General features: G+C 39.6%; 1 protein-coding gene across 4 annotated transcripts in view; it reads right to left on the bottom strand.

Annotated features, from left to right (window-relative positions):
* Positions 1–1,584: 1,584 nt before the first annotated feature.
* The window catches only part of LOC107687607 (neuronal cell adhesion molecule-like), a 125,030-nt gene continuing 111,423 nt past the window's right edge, over positions 1,585–15,191 (bottom strand). For 3 of the 4 annotated variants that reach the window (XM_016484995.1, XM_016484999.1, XM_016484996.1), the window contains exons 22-31: positions 13,898–14,123; positions 13,500–13,615; positions 12,571–12,775; positions 11,267–11,389; positions 10,617–10,793; positions 7,689–7,811; positions 6,094–6,249; positions 5,277–5,408; positions 4,802–4,880; positions 1,585–2,134 (exon numbers count right to left, since the gene is read on the bottom strand). In XM_016484995.1, coding sequence (XP_016340481.1) covers positions 1,909–2,134; positions 4,802–4,880; positions 5,277–5,408; positions 6,094–6,249; positions 7,689–7,811; positions 10,617–10,793; positions 11,267–11,389; positions 12,571–12,775; positions 13,500–13,615; positions 13,898–14,123 — 1,563 coding nt within the window. In that variant the 3' untranslated portion in view covers positions 1,585–1,908. The remainder of the gene's footprint in view (positions 2,135–4,801; positions 4,881–5,276; positions 5,409–6,093; positions 6,250–7,688; positions 7,812–10,616; positions 10,794–11,266; positions 11,390–12,570; positions 12,776–13,499; positions 13,616–13,897; positions 14,124–15,191) is intronic. The other variant, XM_016484997.1, reaches the window with a different exon arrangement.

Below are 15,191 nucleotides of genomic sequence, written 5' to 3'. Positions count from 1 at the left end.
GCACGCACGCACGCACGCACACACCTGACCTGCACTTCAGTTCTCAAGCCACACAAACTCTCGCTTTATTTACAGTAACAAAATATCTTTACAAAACAACATTTAACATTTCAAATTCAAACTTGATGCAAGTTATGAAGAAAGCATAGAAATGTCTTTCACGCTCACACACACACACACACACACACACACACACACACACACACACTTCATTCTGACGAGCAGATCTACAAAAACCAATCGAGGCAAAGTATAAATAGAGTGAATTACATTAAAAATCCCAAAATCAAAAACTAGAAATTATATTTTACACATCAAGAAAATTAATCATATTTTTTAGACACAATGAGATTTTTTATTTTTTTGCATCATAATGATGGGTATAAATTCCATTAATGAGAATTTCGAATAAAACATATTTAGCTATCATAATGTCATAATGCAAAAAAGAATGAACGTTTCTAAAAACAGGCTTTGTTTTCTTTATGTAAAATATAATTTCAAATATTTTTATTTTGGGATGAAATATGTGTGGGATTCACTCCATAGAAATGTCCTCTGATGAATTCTAGTCTCATTTCTACATGTGAATATTTAAAAGCGCTCGGATTGGCCTGACGATGATCCTCCATTAGCATATTGAACTCATCTTTAACATTTACAGTCTCGCAGATGAAGCATCATCATCATTAGGTTCCTCTCAGCATCACAGGTTTGGGTTGCTGTGGGAACTGCACAGGTTCATATGCGGGTCAAGATGATGCTCTGGAAGCACCTGACATCAGCTACAAGAGTGTTTAAGCGCTTGAAGAGTCTGTGACTGTCATTAACAAACCGTTAAACACCGCAGCAGCGCCATGAAATACAGTGAGAGCGTCTCCACCTCTCAGAATCAGAGTTCTCTCAGTGCAATAGTAAAATATTGTCTTCATGCATGGATACATCTGCTGCGTTCGTAATATAATACTAGCATACTGCGTCGTCACATTATCAACACAGTCACATGAGGAATAGTTCACCCAAAAAATGAAAATGTGCTCACACTCAGGTCATCTGGGATATAAATGAGTTTGTTTGTTCATCAGATTTGGAGAATTGTAGCAACTTGCTCACCAATGGATCCTCTGCAGTGAATGGGTGCCGTCAGAACCAATTTTAGCTTCCGGCTAAAATACGAGTCCATAATCCATAATAACGCTTCCTCCAGTGAAAAGGTGCATCTGCTGTTGTCTCTCACATCAAAATCCAGCCACATATTTGTTTAGAGCTGTTTAAACGCTGCTTGATCTGTGCAGATTTCTCTCCTGATTCAGGCCAGAGCACTTTTTCACTGGAGGAAGCGTTATTATGGATTATAGACTCTGTATTTGAGTTAAAAACATCTTAATGCTGGATGTGTTTCAGCTTTTGTCTTCTCCAGATGTTAACTGATGGACTGGAGTGCTGTGGATTACTTGTGGATTATTGTGATGTTTTTATCAGCTGTTTGGACTCTCATTCTGACGGCACCCATTCACTGCAGAGCATCCATTGCTGAGACACTGATCATCCAAATCTGATGAAGAAACACACTCATCTACATCTCAGACGGCCTGAGGGTGAGCACATCTTCAGCAAATTTTCATTTTTGGGTTCCTTCAAGTAAATCTTTAAGTTATAAAGTCTGTCTGAGTGATCAAATCATAATTGAAAATGTTTATATTTTTGCCTGGTATCTAGATGATTGCATAATAGTACATACTGCAGTAGTATGATGGTGTGCTATTGTGAACACAGCCCGGTTAAACATCCTCTGACATTCGTACGGACGCAACAGTCACGTGTTGTCCGATTCAGTCGCGTCCGTCACGAGCGTTGGGCTCGATTAGTCTCTAGTAAACTGAAGCTGGGTTCATGAATCAGCGGATCTCACACGAATGAGTTCATGGCGTTCACCGGAGACGGCGGCTCGGAGCTGTCATGCGTCGCGTCTCTATCCGACCTCCCGCTATACTGTCCGATAAACGAGCCGTCCTCGTTGAACTGCGTGTCTCCAGAGTCTCCGCAGTCGACTAAACTGTCGTCGCTGCCGTCGCGCTTAACGGTTCCGCTGGACGGAGTTCGGCTCCCTTTGAGCGGTTTACGGTCCTCGTCACTAGGAGAAAAACCACATGCAGGTGAATCATGACGCAAATCAAACTCAAAAGATGGACGGCACACACATGCAGGATCAGTGTCACATGTACAATCACATACATGTGACAGGATGAGAGACAAAACCTGCGTGAACTTCAAAACAAGCGTTAAAGCATCATGGGAAACTATCAGAGGAATAAAGGTGGATGAAGTGCAATCAATATCTCAGCATCTGAAGCGTGAAGATGAAAAACAGATTCATCAAACCGTGATTCAAACATCAGCCTGAACATGATCATCATGACATAAAGCCTGATTCCTGAAGCACCAGCTGCCTCAATCCTGGGCGAATCATTCAATAAATCTGATTCATTCGACAAACTTCCTGAAGACACTCCTTCTGCTGGTGATTCATGAATGAAGCCCATCAGCCGCGATTAAAACACAAACGGATTGAGAAAAACTTAAAATCATACATGAATCATGAATGGATGTAGCCACACTTCCCATGAAACTCTTGCCGTGTTACGAGTAATTTAGTACAGGTAACTAGAGAACTGAGAGGCTCATACTGTATAATGTTTTTCTCTGGCTTTTGGTTTTATTATTATTATTATTATATGGATTTTTGTTGTTCTATATTTGTTGATACAATTTCATGCAAGTCATTTGGCACGAATAAAGACAAAAATAATTGTATCAAATATTTTTTATTTTTATATATTTTTAAAATAATAATAATATTTTTTAAAAAGTGCAAAAAATACTGTATAACCCCAGTAAATAAAAGCTAAAAGCATTTAATCGGAGTAGTTTTTATACAATATTCGATACATTTACTCTAGCATAGCTCTGTTAGGGGCCGTTCACACAGAACACGTCTTTGCATCAAGCGCAGCGCAGTGCTGACTGTTTCTATAGCAACCGGGACTTCTAATGGCAGCTGCAGCGACGCACCGACTTTACCGATTAGCGATTGGCTCCTTCATTCAGAAGGCAGGGCTTCCTGCGATTGAGCGGCCATATTGTGCGTTGCATTTTTCCCCATTCAAAACTATAGGAGTGACATGTCTTGGCTATTCTATAGTCTTTGGCAGAATGCGAGGGTCTCAAGACACGCTTTTGAGACGTGACACAATAATGGAAATAAAAACAGCTGCCATGCCAACTTGCTACTGTAAACAAAAACTCGCAACACTTGCCCCGCCTCCGGGGTCTTCTGATTGGTCCACTGTTTTGGAACTGACATTGATGACACTGTGTGTAAAAGTTTAAATTCTTTTAACTTGACGCAGCGTCATAAAAACGCGGTGCTCATGTATGAGACGCTGCAAGAGACACGATCGCAACGGTCATACGCGTCTGTAGAACATAGAAAAACAATGGAAAAATGGAAAGACGTGTTCTGTGTGAACGGCCCCTTACTCTGTCCATGATTCATTCTCACTGCATGTTCTCGGGCTGGCGATGACGTACTGTACATGTGTTAGCGGTTCACGTGAAGTATGATCCTGGAATGGTTGTGTTTTTCTCCTCTCGCATGCAGGTTCCCACTTACCTTCCCACATTCGACCACCACTTTACAGACCACGGGAGGAACAAACGCCAGCGACTCCTGAGTGTTATTATCTCGACTCAGTCTGCGTGAGCGTCACAGCAGATGCGATTCAGAGCTACTAAACATCACATACTAAGAGCAGTAATGTGGATCTGATGAGTCTGTGCTCATTCAGAGCAGCTGAATCGATTCTGATTCATTAACGTTTATTTTACTGCTGTGTGAGTTTGTTTCGGATAGTGTTATCATTCAACGATCCTGTAATCCACACTCATATTCTGCATCTGGCAAACAGTGACTTACACTGCATTCAAAGTAAAGATTTGATCAGTGTTGAGGGTAATCCATTACAAGTAACACAAGTTACGTAATCAGATTACTTTTTCTTTTTTTTCAAGTAACTAGTAAAGTAACGCAAAAAAATAAAATATCTGAGTTACTTGTTAAATGATTGAAATATTAATTTAAAATCTCAGGGGGACTTCAAGAAAATATACATTTAATAATTTCATTTATTTGTATTTTAATTTCTAAATATTTTATGTAAATATTTTAATCTAAAATGCCGGTAATGTGTTCCCGTGTGTGTCAGGTGAAGAGCAGCTGTCAGATTCACATCATTGACCAGCGTTATCATGAACACTGTATGCTGAGGACAGATCAACATCTGCAATAATGTCAAAAATCAGCGTATAAAAAGGAAATCATTTAATGAAGCAGGGAATATAAAATAATATTGCTATACAGGAGTAAAGTGCGTTCATTCGTCTCCCGCACGCGTGCAGAATAACGCAGGAATAGACTTTAAATGGCAAACCAGCAGCTTCAGTTCAGATCCTGCGTCATTATATGAAACTAACATCTGCAGGATTATTCTGGAATTATTCAGAAAATGATGCATGACTATATTCTGATACAGTAAATACGCTGCTGGATCATCAAGTTCACTGATGCTGATCATCCTGGAGATGAGAACCTGATCGAGTCCCGCAGGATCTGCATCAGACCAGCAGCAGCAGATCAGACCGGATCAGATCCATCGGAGGAGATGAAGGTGATGTTGTGTGGTGCGGTGGGGTCAGTCTCCTGAGGGATCAGAGGTCAAGGGTCAGGTCAGAGCTCTCTCACCTGTACTCTCCAAACGTGATATCATCCTCCTTCATGGGCTGGATCTCCGGGTCTCCGTGAGCATCTTCCTTCTCTTTAACTGAGACAAACATCAGAGTCACACCGGCATTTACAATCCAAACAACACATCATTCAGTTAACATGTAGATTAAACATGTTCTTCCAGTATTTTGTCTTGTTTCTAGTGTAAATGTCTAAAGATTAAAATGACTTAAGATAATAAGTCTTGTTTTCTTAGAAATGCATCAAAAAGAACTGAGTTGATGTATAAAACAATTTCTATATGGTATTAGTATGTCATATGGATACTTGGAAAAAAGAAAATAATAGAAAATAAAATCATAAAAAAAAACAAAAATGACAAAAGCACAACAAAACTAGTAAAACTTTAAATAAAATTAAAGTGAAGAGAACATAAAAAAAAGTCAAATTCAAAATATTAATAAAAACTTAATGATAATAAAGTCACAGTCACCTGGATATTTGCCGCCCTTGTTCCTCTTGATGAAGCAGATGATGAGCAGGATGAGGATGAGCAGAGCGATGGCCGACATCAGACCGATGAACCAGCCCTGAGTAGCGATGTCCACCTGCGGACTCACCATCGCTGAGGAGGAGGAGGAGGAGGAGGAGGAGGAAGAGCATGAGACACGTGCAGATCTTCAACTTTAAACAGCTCGATCCAACGAGTCGCAGAAGATCAGACGCCATGAACACAGTCATGAGAGACAAACACGGAGGGGGAAACTTGACCGGCACTGCAGAAACCATGTTCTTCATCAGTATTTCTGTCTCGGTTTCCAGTACAAATATCTGAACATTCTTAAATCAAGATACATTTACCTGAGACATAATGCAGAAATTCTGAGAAATTTATCACAATGAAGTCAGTTTACGGTGAAAGAAGAACAAAATATTTGCCAAAGGGATCAGAAATATATACATAACTCATATATAACTCAATTTTGATATACTTTTAGAATTTTTCAGAAAACAAGATTTAATATCTTAAATTTGCATCTGAAGTAAATGTAATGTTGAGATACTTGTATTGGAAAACAACTCAAAAATCCTGAGTAAGAAAATCAACTTTGCATTTTGCATTGATTATGGGATACAATCATGCTGATCGATCAATAGACAATAACAACTGAGCCACATTATGAGCACAGACGGACTCGTGCAGGACATACAGAGGTGCGTCATGCACTTCAACATCTCAACACAACGGCCGTCATGCATCACAGCAGTCAAAGATCCCATAAGGCCTTGAGGCTGAGATGAAGCCTCACCTGGGACCTTAACCAACAGCTCCTCAGAGTGATGGACCGCTTGGTCGTCATGACCCTGGGCCACCACACGCACCTTGTAGGCCAAACCTTTCTTCAAACCCTTAAGAACGTGGAACTGAGAGCCGTTGACCTTCTCTTTGTGCCAGTCTTCATCACCTGAGGGTTTCCAGCACAACAGGAAGCACTTCAGCATCCTCACAATCAAATATGGGTAAATTAGCTCTCTACACCTGCTGTGTCAATCTGGAGTTAATTCTGACTACCCACCTACTACAGCTCTGCAATTAATCTACAAAACAACTAAACTGTTATGACCCTTTGGTGAACTACACTGCAAAAACTGATGTTCTTCCTCAATATTTTTGTCTTGTTTTTCCAGTATATAAGATACATGCACAATGACATCAGATAAGATCTGAAGGTTTTTAAGATGTTTTCAAAATGAAGTGTTTACACTTAAAACAAGAAATAATATCTACCAATGAGGTCAGAAAAATAAACTTAATTCAAAGGGAAAACAGGATTTTCTCTCCTGATTTGCTTTTTTCTTTTCTTGTTTTTTCATGCACTGGAAAATTTTGGACTATTTTGCTTGCATAACATGTCTTTTTTTCAGACTAGTGGAAAGAAAAGTCCAAATGCACATTTAAGTGTTTATTTTATTGCACTTTATCTATTTGCGTCTGTAGGTTTCAAATCCAACCCATATCTATACAAGTTTGTTTCTCCACTTCAGCAGCACTTTCACACACCGAAACTTATATTCCTCTCTATATTCTGAAGGTTTTTACTGAGGGGTTTGTTCATATTTCATTTACACTGATTTATACAACATTTTATTTTTTAAAAACATGGAGAAAACGCATATAATTAAAGATCATGAGTTTGTTTCTCCACTTCAGCAGCACTAACATACACCACATGTTTGAGTTTTATTCCTATCTAGATTCTGAGGGGTTTGTTCATATTGCATTTACACTGATTTATATAAGAGATTTTTCTTAAAACATGGTGAAATTTTTTTTGTTTTTATGATTTATGGAGTTATAAAAATAGAAGTCCAAAATCGTTTAACTAATATGTCAACAAAATCAAATAAGATTTTTTTTTAACCTGGCTTTATCCAAAGTTCAGATTTTGTGTAAATGTTTGCAAATTAGTGCATATTTAAATATAACATTTCAGAAAACTTAACATACTGTGATTAATCAACTGGGGAAGTATGGTGATATGATATCTAGTAGCTAGATGTTTTACCCTATTTACTTGTAGTTTCTTATTTTAAGTATAAATAAACTCACTTCATTTTGATCAATTTCTCAGACAACATGACTTTATATCTTCTTAATATTCTTCTTGATATAAGAATGTTTAGATATTTGTATTGGAAAACAAGACAAAAATACTAAGTATTTTTTGCAGTGTACCCTGCTGAACAGACGGGTCACCACCAGCACTAACTAGCGTGGAGGTTGATCTGTTCAGTGGGGTAGATGGCTGTGTATTAGTTACTACAGGAGCTCTAATCATGGGAATGTATATGTTCAGCATTTCATCATCATCATCCTCACGACACACGCATGCATGATTCTTACTGTTGTCTATAATATATTCAACATAAAGGTGTTTCTCGGGGCCCCAGTATTCCCAACTGATCAGCGCTCCATCCTCGCTCATGGACGAGCTGACGTTCCCAAATGCAGGAGTGACCGGCGGCGCTGAGAGAGAGAGAGAGACATCATCAGCCCATCACAGTGACCTCTGACCTCCAGATCAGTGAGTGTCAATGATGCACTGACATGAGTGGCACTGTTTACAAGTGGTCCATACACCATGTGAGTAGCGTAATGACGTGACGTTAGCGTGTAGAGGCGGGGCTAGTGATGATGTCACTACTGTAGGAGGAAGAAGGGAGTTTATTCTCATTTATAAAAATGAAAAATACAAAATCAGAGCTGGATCATGAAGGAAAACACACAATGTACAGTGTTTCTCAAAGGACTTTGTGAGATATGCATTTTTGGGAAGTCAAATCATTTTCATATACTAAGAGCACAGTCCTAGATCTTGAAAAAAAATCCTGCTCATTTGCAAAAAAAAAAAATAAAAATGTTCAAATACTCCATTTAAAAAAGACCTATTATGCCCCTTTTTACTAGATGTAATATAAGTCTCTGGTGTCCCCAGAATGTGTCTGTGAAGTTTCAGCTCAAAATACCCAACAGATCATTCATTCTATCATTTTGAAAACGCCTGTTTTGAGTGGAAGTAGAAACATGCTGTTTTCGTGCCTGTCTCTTTAAATGCTAATGAGCTGCTGCTCCCCGCCCCCTTTTCCAGAATAGAGCGGAGCCTTTACAGCTCGTATCGCAGATATTCTGCCAAAAAACATCAGTTTGGTTTTGATTATCATGTCTATCATGCTAAAATCATGCGTTTTAAAGCCATATCAATGTAAACTTCTGATATAGTGTTTTCTGAGCGCACACATCCAAAGCACGCACACAGAAAGCGGCATGTGAGCACTACACTAAGTTCTCTTTCATGTCTTATTGTGCTTACACTGTCAAATACACAGATGTTTATGTTAAAAACACATATGAGTTACAAAAACAGTTGGTTATATCTGTGAAGGTAAACAGCTGGGAAAGAAATCACATGTTTACATTAGATCAGTGTGGTAGCAGCGTAATATACAGTAAATAAATCAATAAATCCACTGCTCTCTTGTCTCCTCTGAGGCTGGGACTCTAATAGTGTTCTGTGCTCCTCTGTGCAGCTAACGATAGAACAGTTAGCATGCTTTGCTTGAACTTTTGCCATGGCATTAGAACTGGTACACCGTTGTCGCTTGCGAAATCACAATGACAATGGCTGTGGGTGGAAATGTGCAGATAAAGGGGCGGTGATATTATAATGAGATCCCCTCTCTACGTCACTAGAGGAGTGAAATCTGAGCGGCTCGTTTTTTCACATGATGGCAGAGAAAGGTTTACCAAAACAAAGTTACTGGGTTGTCCCTTTTTCACGTTTTCTGGGTTGGTAGATGCACAGGGGACCCGATTATAGCACTTAAACATGGAAAAAGTCAGATTTTCCCCTTTAATGTCAAAGAACTTTACAAAATATATAGTTTTCTGTCTCTGCGTGGATGCAGTAAAACACCTGATTCATGTTTGCATTTTCTTGTGTCCCTAGCCATAATTCTAACCTTGAAATCAGGATTAGGTATCAGATAATATCATGTGAATAATACATGTGAATATATGTTGAGAATTGATCAAACAGTTGTCATCTGGGTCACATTCAGATGGGAATCATGTGTTTGTGGTGTTTTCTGCTGATTGAGGGAGAATACAAGACTTATTTACCGCACAGATGAGTGTCGCAAGCAAAACTGCTACAAAATGCATCAAATTTAGAGAGAAAGTGTGACGTGAAAGAGCACAACAGACACTATTTTCGGAATCTGCACCCTAAAATTAGTGAGAAACAAGTATTGGATTTCATTCAGCAAATATGATGCAGGACGGTGTAAAATAATAATAATAATAATTATTATTATTAAAAATTTAAATGTATTGTTATTATTATTATAATCTTCAAGAAAGAAAGAAATGACAATTGTAATACAACTGCACTGTAAAATAAAATAATTTCATGATAAGTATAAGTTATTTTACTTAGTAACAAAATCAATTTATTCACTAGCAGGAGTTAAACCATCAAGCTTTTATTTTGGTGAAAAAATGCAGAGAGACATGTTTACAAACGCATCTCATTACAAATCTAGTGAAATGCTGTAATCATCTGTTATGTCAATGTGAAAATAAAGCATTACTTGTGCACGTTGAGTTCACTGCTTTTACTGAGAACCGAGACACTGAAAACACTGGATCATGAGCTGCTTGCGTGTAAACGAACACAGTGCCATGCTTCACTCTAAAACACAGCTGACAGACTTATATTTCACTGATTGCAGGTATGATGGGTGTTTGAGTTCACACAGATCCAGAATCTACATCTGAACATCAGTCCTGCGGTAAATACTATGAGCACAGACAACATGCGGCTCGTTTCTGCCGGAGTCTCATACCGGCAGGGATTGTTGGTGGGGGGAGTGAATGTACAGCGCTCTCTCCCACCTTCAACACCACGACTGAGGTGCCCTTGAGCAAGGCACCGAACCCCCAACTGCTCCCCGGGCGCCGCAGCAAAAAATGGCTGCCCACTGCTCCGGGTGTGTGTTCACGGTGTGTGTGTGTTCACTGCTGTGTGTGTGCACTTTGGATGGGATAAATGCAGAGCACTAATTCCGAGTATGGGTCACCATACTTGGCCACATGTCATGTCACACACACTCTCACACTTAACCTAAGCAGGTATGATGAGTCTTACAAAGATCCACAAACATGAGACGTTCAAAGACGAGTCGAAGTAGAATAAACAGTAGAGTAAAGAGAAAACACATAAAACTGACACACACTGCAGAAACAGCTGTGCACCCTATCTAGTGTACGTACCTCTGTCGAGGACAGTGACGGCCTCCTCGGTGAGCGTGGGACCGACTCCTCTCTGCGTTCTGGCACTGATATAAAACTTGTAGCGTGTGCTGTGAGGGAGGTTGTGCAGCGTGAAGCTGCTCTGATTGGACGGCAGATCCAGCTCCTCCAGCAGACCCAAATCATTTTTGCTGTCGACTGGAGGCGGGACAGAAGCGGAAAGGGGCGGGGTCACATTATTTTACCCAATCATAAGCTACGCTTACAGACCATTTGTTCTGTTCGCTACTTCAAACTGACTCGAGCAACAGAAACAAGGACGAACACTCAAACATGTACAACACATGCAAACTGTACCACATTTAAAATAGCTGCAAAATATAGCAGAGATTCTGGAAACTTCCTTTTTTCAAACTTTAAATCATAAAGGCACATTCACACCAAAAACAATAACTATGAAGTCTTAACTCTGTAAGAATATTGAAGTTCACTCCACCACTGACGATATAACCGAGGAACGTTATCGGTGAATGAAACTCTTGATGGAGATAAATGTTGTGATGCTGCATAAGCTTGTGGAAACACCATTAGATCAGTATTAGAGTGTGCGTCTCTCTTATTGGCAGGCAGTGTAGTCATGGTTCCCAGTGTGAATGGGCAGGTTTTCTCACCGCTCTGATATTTGAAGGTGTATCCGGTCAGACGGCCATTCCTCTCGTGAGGTGGACCCCATTCCAGCGTCAGAGAGTCCAGATCTAAAGCAGAAACCTTGAAGAAGGACGGCGCACCTGGAACTGGAACACAAACGCACAGCATCCGTGTTAAATGACAGTAGCACCTGTGCGGCCATCAGTCCGGCTTTAGGTCAGACAGTCCAGTTTCTAAATACTGGACCCTCATTCGTCCTCCTTCTAAGATCATCACTATTTAATACTTTATCCAATGGTATATCATTAATAAATAAGTAGATTTAAACATAGGTTAAGTTTAAGCTAACAATAAGTGATGTACATTTGTACATATTATCCATTTTGACTGTTTTTGCTCCAAAATAGTTCTCCAGTCAACACAGTGGCGTTTTGTTCTTGAATGATTCAGAGAATGATTCAGCAAAAGATTCAGTGACTCATTCATAAAGACACTTGCTTCCTTCCTGAATGAATCAAACATTTGAACGAATCGGTTGAATTAATGAATAAATGACTCACTCATTAAGACTTGTTGCTACCTACTGGTGGTTTTAGTTTCCTATTTCATATAATTTTATTTTCTATATTTAATATATTTTGTATTTAGAACATTATTTTTGCAGTTGTAAAGAGTCCATCTAAATGCCACTTCAGATACAGATTCTGTGCTGTGTTTTAATTTCATTTGATCGGTATCAGCCCTATAATGTCTAAAGGAGGTAGAGCTTTTTCGCATTTGGCTCCCCAGGAGCCTCTGAAATTGTTTCAGTGGGACCACCACCCTGCTATTGAATGTATTCAAGCAGTTCAACACCGACTGAGCACGTTCCTGCGTGAGGCGTGCTGTCTGTTCGACCTAGTCCAACTCCATACCGAGAAAAGAGATCCTCTGCATCGGGGAGAGTTTGCTCTTTTCCCAGTTGACCCGAAGGCCCAACAGGCTGAGGTGTGAGAGCACCAAATGACAGTCACCACTGATAAGCTACTACTAAATATTGTAGAAACTTAATTTGCTGTAAAGTTGCTTTGCAATGATTTGTATCGTGAAAAGCGCTGTACAAATAAACTTGAATTGAATTTAATTGAATGTCGTCTATATCTAATTGCATTCATTAAATAAATATAAAAATGTAAATAAGAAGGTTAGAAAAGTTGCCTTTATAAAGGTCAAAATGCCTCTGGAAATGGATTAAATATCAGCCCTTAATGGAAAAGTCTGTGTTGCTGCTGACAGTTTTGATGCTGTCCTCTGTTGGGTGTTGTAGAAACGTTGGCGCTGCTCTTACCGCCCTCGGGTGTCTCGAAGCGCTGCGGGACGCTGGAGGGACCCTCTCCTCGGCCGTTGAAGGCCGTCACACGCAGGCTGTAGACGCTGTACGGCAGCAGGTCAGGCAGTTTCCCTCTGGTTTTGTTGGGGCTGAAGATCTCAGTACTCTGTTTGCTGTGATGAGAGTTGTGTCGGTGTAAACTGCGCTCACGCTGGTAATGCACCTGCACACGGACAACAGTGCAACCTCAGTTAAAGGGTTTCTACCATCCACCTATTCTCCATATTCACCCAGCATGCACTAGTATGAGCGTGATCAATACTGAGCTGATTTTAATGAGTTTTTATTTGTCCATTAAGTCTCCTAAAGAGTGTGTCATCATGTATTTTATTTTTAGTTATTAAAATTTTGTAAATGTGAATGTGAGTTACAGCTGCTCAATCAAAATCACAATCATGATTATTTTGGTTAATACTGAGATCATGGTTATTTAAGATGATTGTTCAATGACAGAAATTTCAGAACTTTTAGAAACTATTTTTTAACAGTGGATCAGGGTTATTACAGTTAACTAAAATTAAAACCATAAAAACACATTTTCATTACTTTAAATAAAATAAACATTAACTGAAATAAAATAAAATATTACAAAATATTACCTTCTTTTTTTCAGCTAGTTGCCAAGGCAACATTTCACATTTGTGTTTAGTTTAAGTTAAATTACAAAAATAACTAAAAATAAATAACCTAAAACTAAAATGTAATAAAAATAGACATATAAAAAACACACAAAAAAAGAAAAAAAAAAACTAAAACTTGAACTAAACAGAAAATATAACAAACTATAATAGATATATAATTCAACTGAAAAACAAACAAAAAATACATGTAAAATAAATGTAAATGTGCGAGAATCAGCTGGTCACATGATGAGAGGAGAGCTGTACCTTATAACCCTGGAGTCGGCCGCGCACTGATTCAGGTGAAACGGGGCTCCAGCGCACCTCTGCTAGCGTGCTGTTCAGCACCAGGACGCGCACATCACCCGGAGCTGCCGACGGAACTGCACAGGTGCATTGCGGGATTAGCAGTATTCCACTAAACAAGCATATAAAGCAGGGTTCCTCAAATCTTGCCATTGAGGGCCAATGCGCTGCAGAGTTTAGCTCCAACCCTGACCAAACTCACCTACCTGTGATTTTCTAATGATCCTAAATACATTGATTAACATGCTCAGGTGTGTTTGATTAGGGTTAGAGCTAAACTCTGCAGGAAAGTGGATCTCGTGGGCCAGATTTGAGGATCCCTGGTGTAAAGCGTGTGAACTGCTGAAAGCATCACTCACAGTCCTCTCCGGAGTATCCGATCACAGCACCGGGTTTGGGTCCAAGACCGTAATCGTTCAGCGCCTGAACCATCACCTCGTACGGCACAAATGTGGGTGTCCCCGACACCACGAACTTAGAGACGTTAGCCACGCTGACCGACGTCCAGTCCTTCTCAATGCCCTGCTGACGCCACATGACCTTATACTGCAGGCCGGGACCGTTGGCCTGCAGAGGCATCAGCGGCTGCCCAACATAAACATAAATGTGTCACATGCATCCAAAAGAACAGTTTATACATGATTCACACATGAACTCCACAGAGCCTCTTCATTTGAGAAAACGATCATCAGATGCACACAGAAACTGGTCTAACATGAAGAAATTATGTACTTCTGAAATTAATAAGAAGAGTAAGAACAAAATAATTAAAACTTTATTTTTTCAGGAATATCACATAATTTTTGACCATGTTTTAATTTTGACAGTAAACCTCTGTTGTGCCACTTTGTTTGACAAAAAAAGATGTAAAAAAATAAAATAAATAAAACTTCTACTAAATTACAAAAATCTAATTTAACCATTAAAATGCAATCCAGAAAAACGTAACTGAACAAAAAAAAAAAAATGAAACTTAGGAAAATTAAAACGGAAACAAAACAAAACAAACTGAATTTAGGAAGAATAAAAGGGATTTCATAGGGCTCTAACGAACATCATGGGTTATGGAGCTTATAATATGACAAAACTATTTGAATTTGTATTGTATCTTTTTCAGAGCAGGATTTACAAGCTTGTTTTGACGTCACTGATTGGAGCGTCTTTGAAGCTGCTGCCACCGATCTGGACGAGCTCACAGAGACTGTAACATCTTATATCAGTTTCTGTGAAGACATGTGCATTCCTACCAGGACTCATTTAACTTACAACAATGACAAACCATGGTTCACTGCAAAACTCAGACAGCTCCGTCAGGCCAAAGAAGATGCTCACAGGAAGGGGAATAATGTCTTGTATAAACAGGCTAAATACACACTGGAAAAGGAGATCAGTGTGGAAAAGTCTAAAAGAAATCACCAATTACAAGACACCATCCCCCAGCACTGCTGTGAATCAACAACTGGCAGACGATCTGAACGAGTTCTACTGCAGGTTTGAAAAGACACCCCACACCCGCCCTGAACACCTCTCCACACAACCATTCACACCTCCAGCAACCCCCCTCGCCCCAACACCTGCAATTCAGATCAGTGAAGACGAGGTGCACCAGGTCTTCCGGAAGCAGAAAAGGAAAAAAGCACCAGGCCCAGACTG

The sequence above is a fragment of the Sinocyclocheilus anshuiensis genome, unplaced genomic scaffold, assembly GCF_001515605.1.
Source record: "Sinocyclocheilus anshuiensis isolate Anshui unplaced genomic scaffold, SAMN03320099.WGS_v1.1 scaffold1993, whole genome shotgun sequence".
NCBI classification, from domain to species: domain Eukaryota; kingdom Metazoa; phylum Chordata; class Actinopteri; order Cypriniformes; family Cyprinidae; genus Sinocyclocheilus; species Sinocyclocheilus anshuiensis.
Note: the sequence above shows the minus strand (reverse complement) of the source record. Positions and strands in the feature narration are given on the sequence as shown.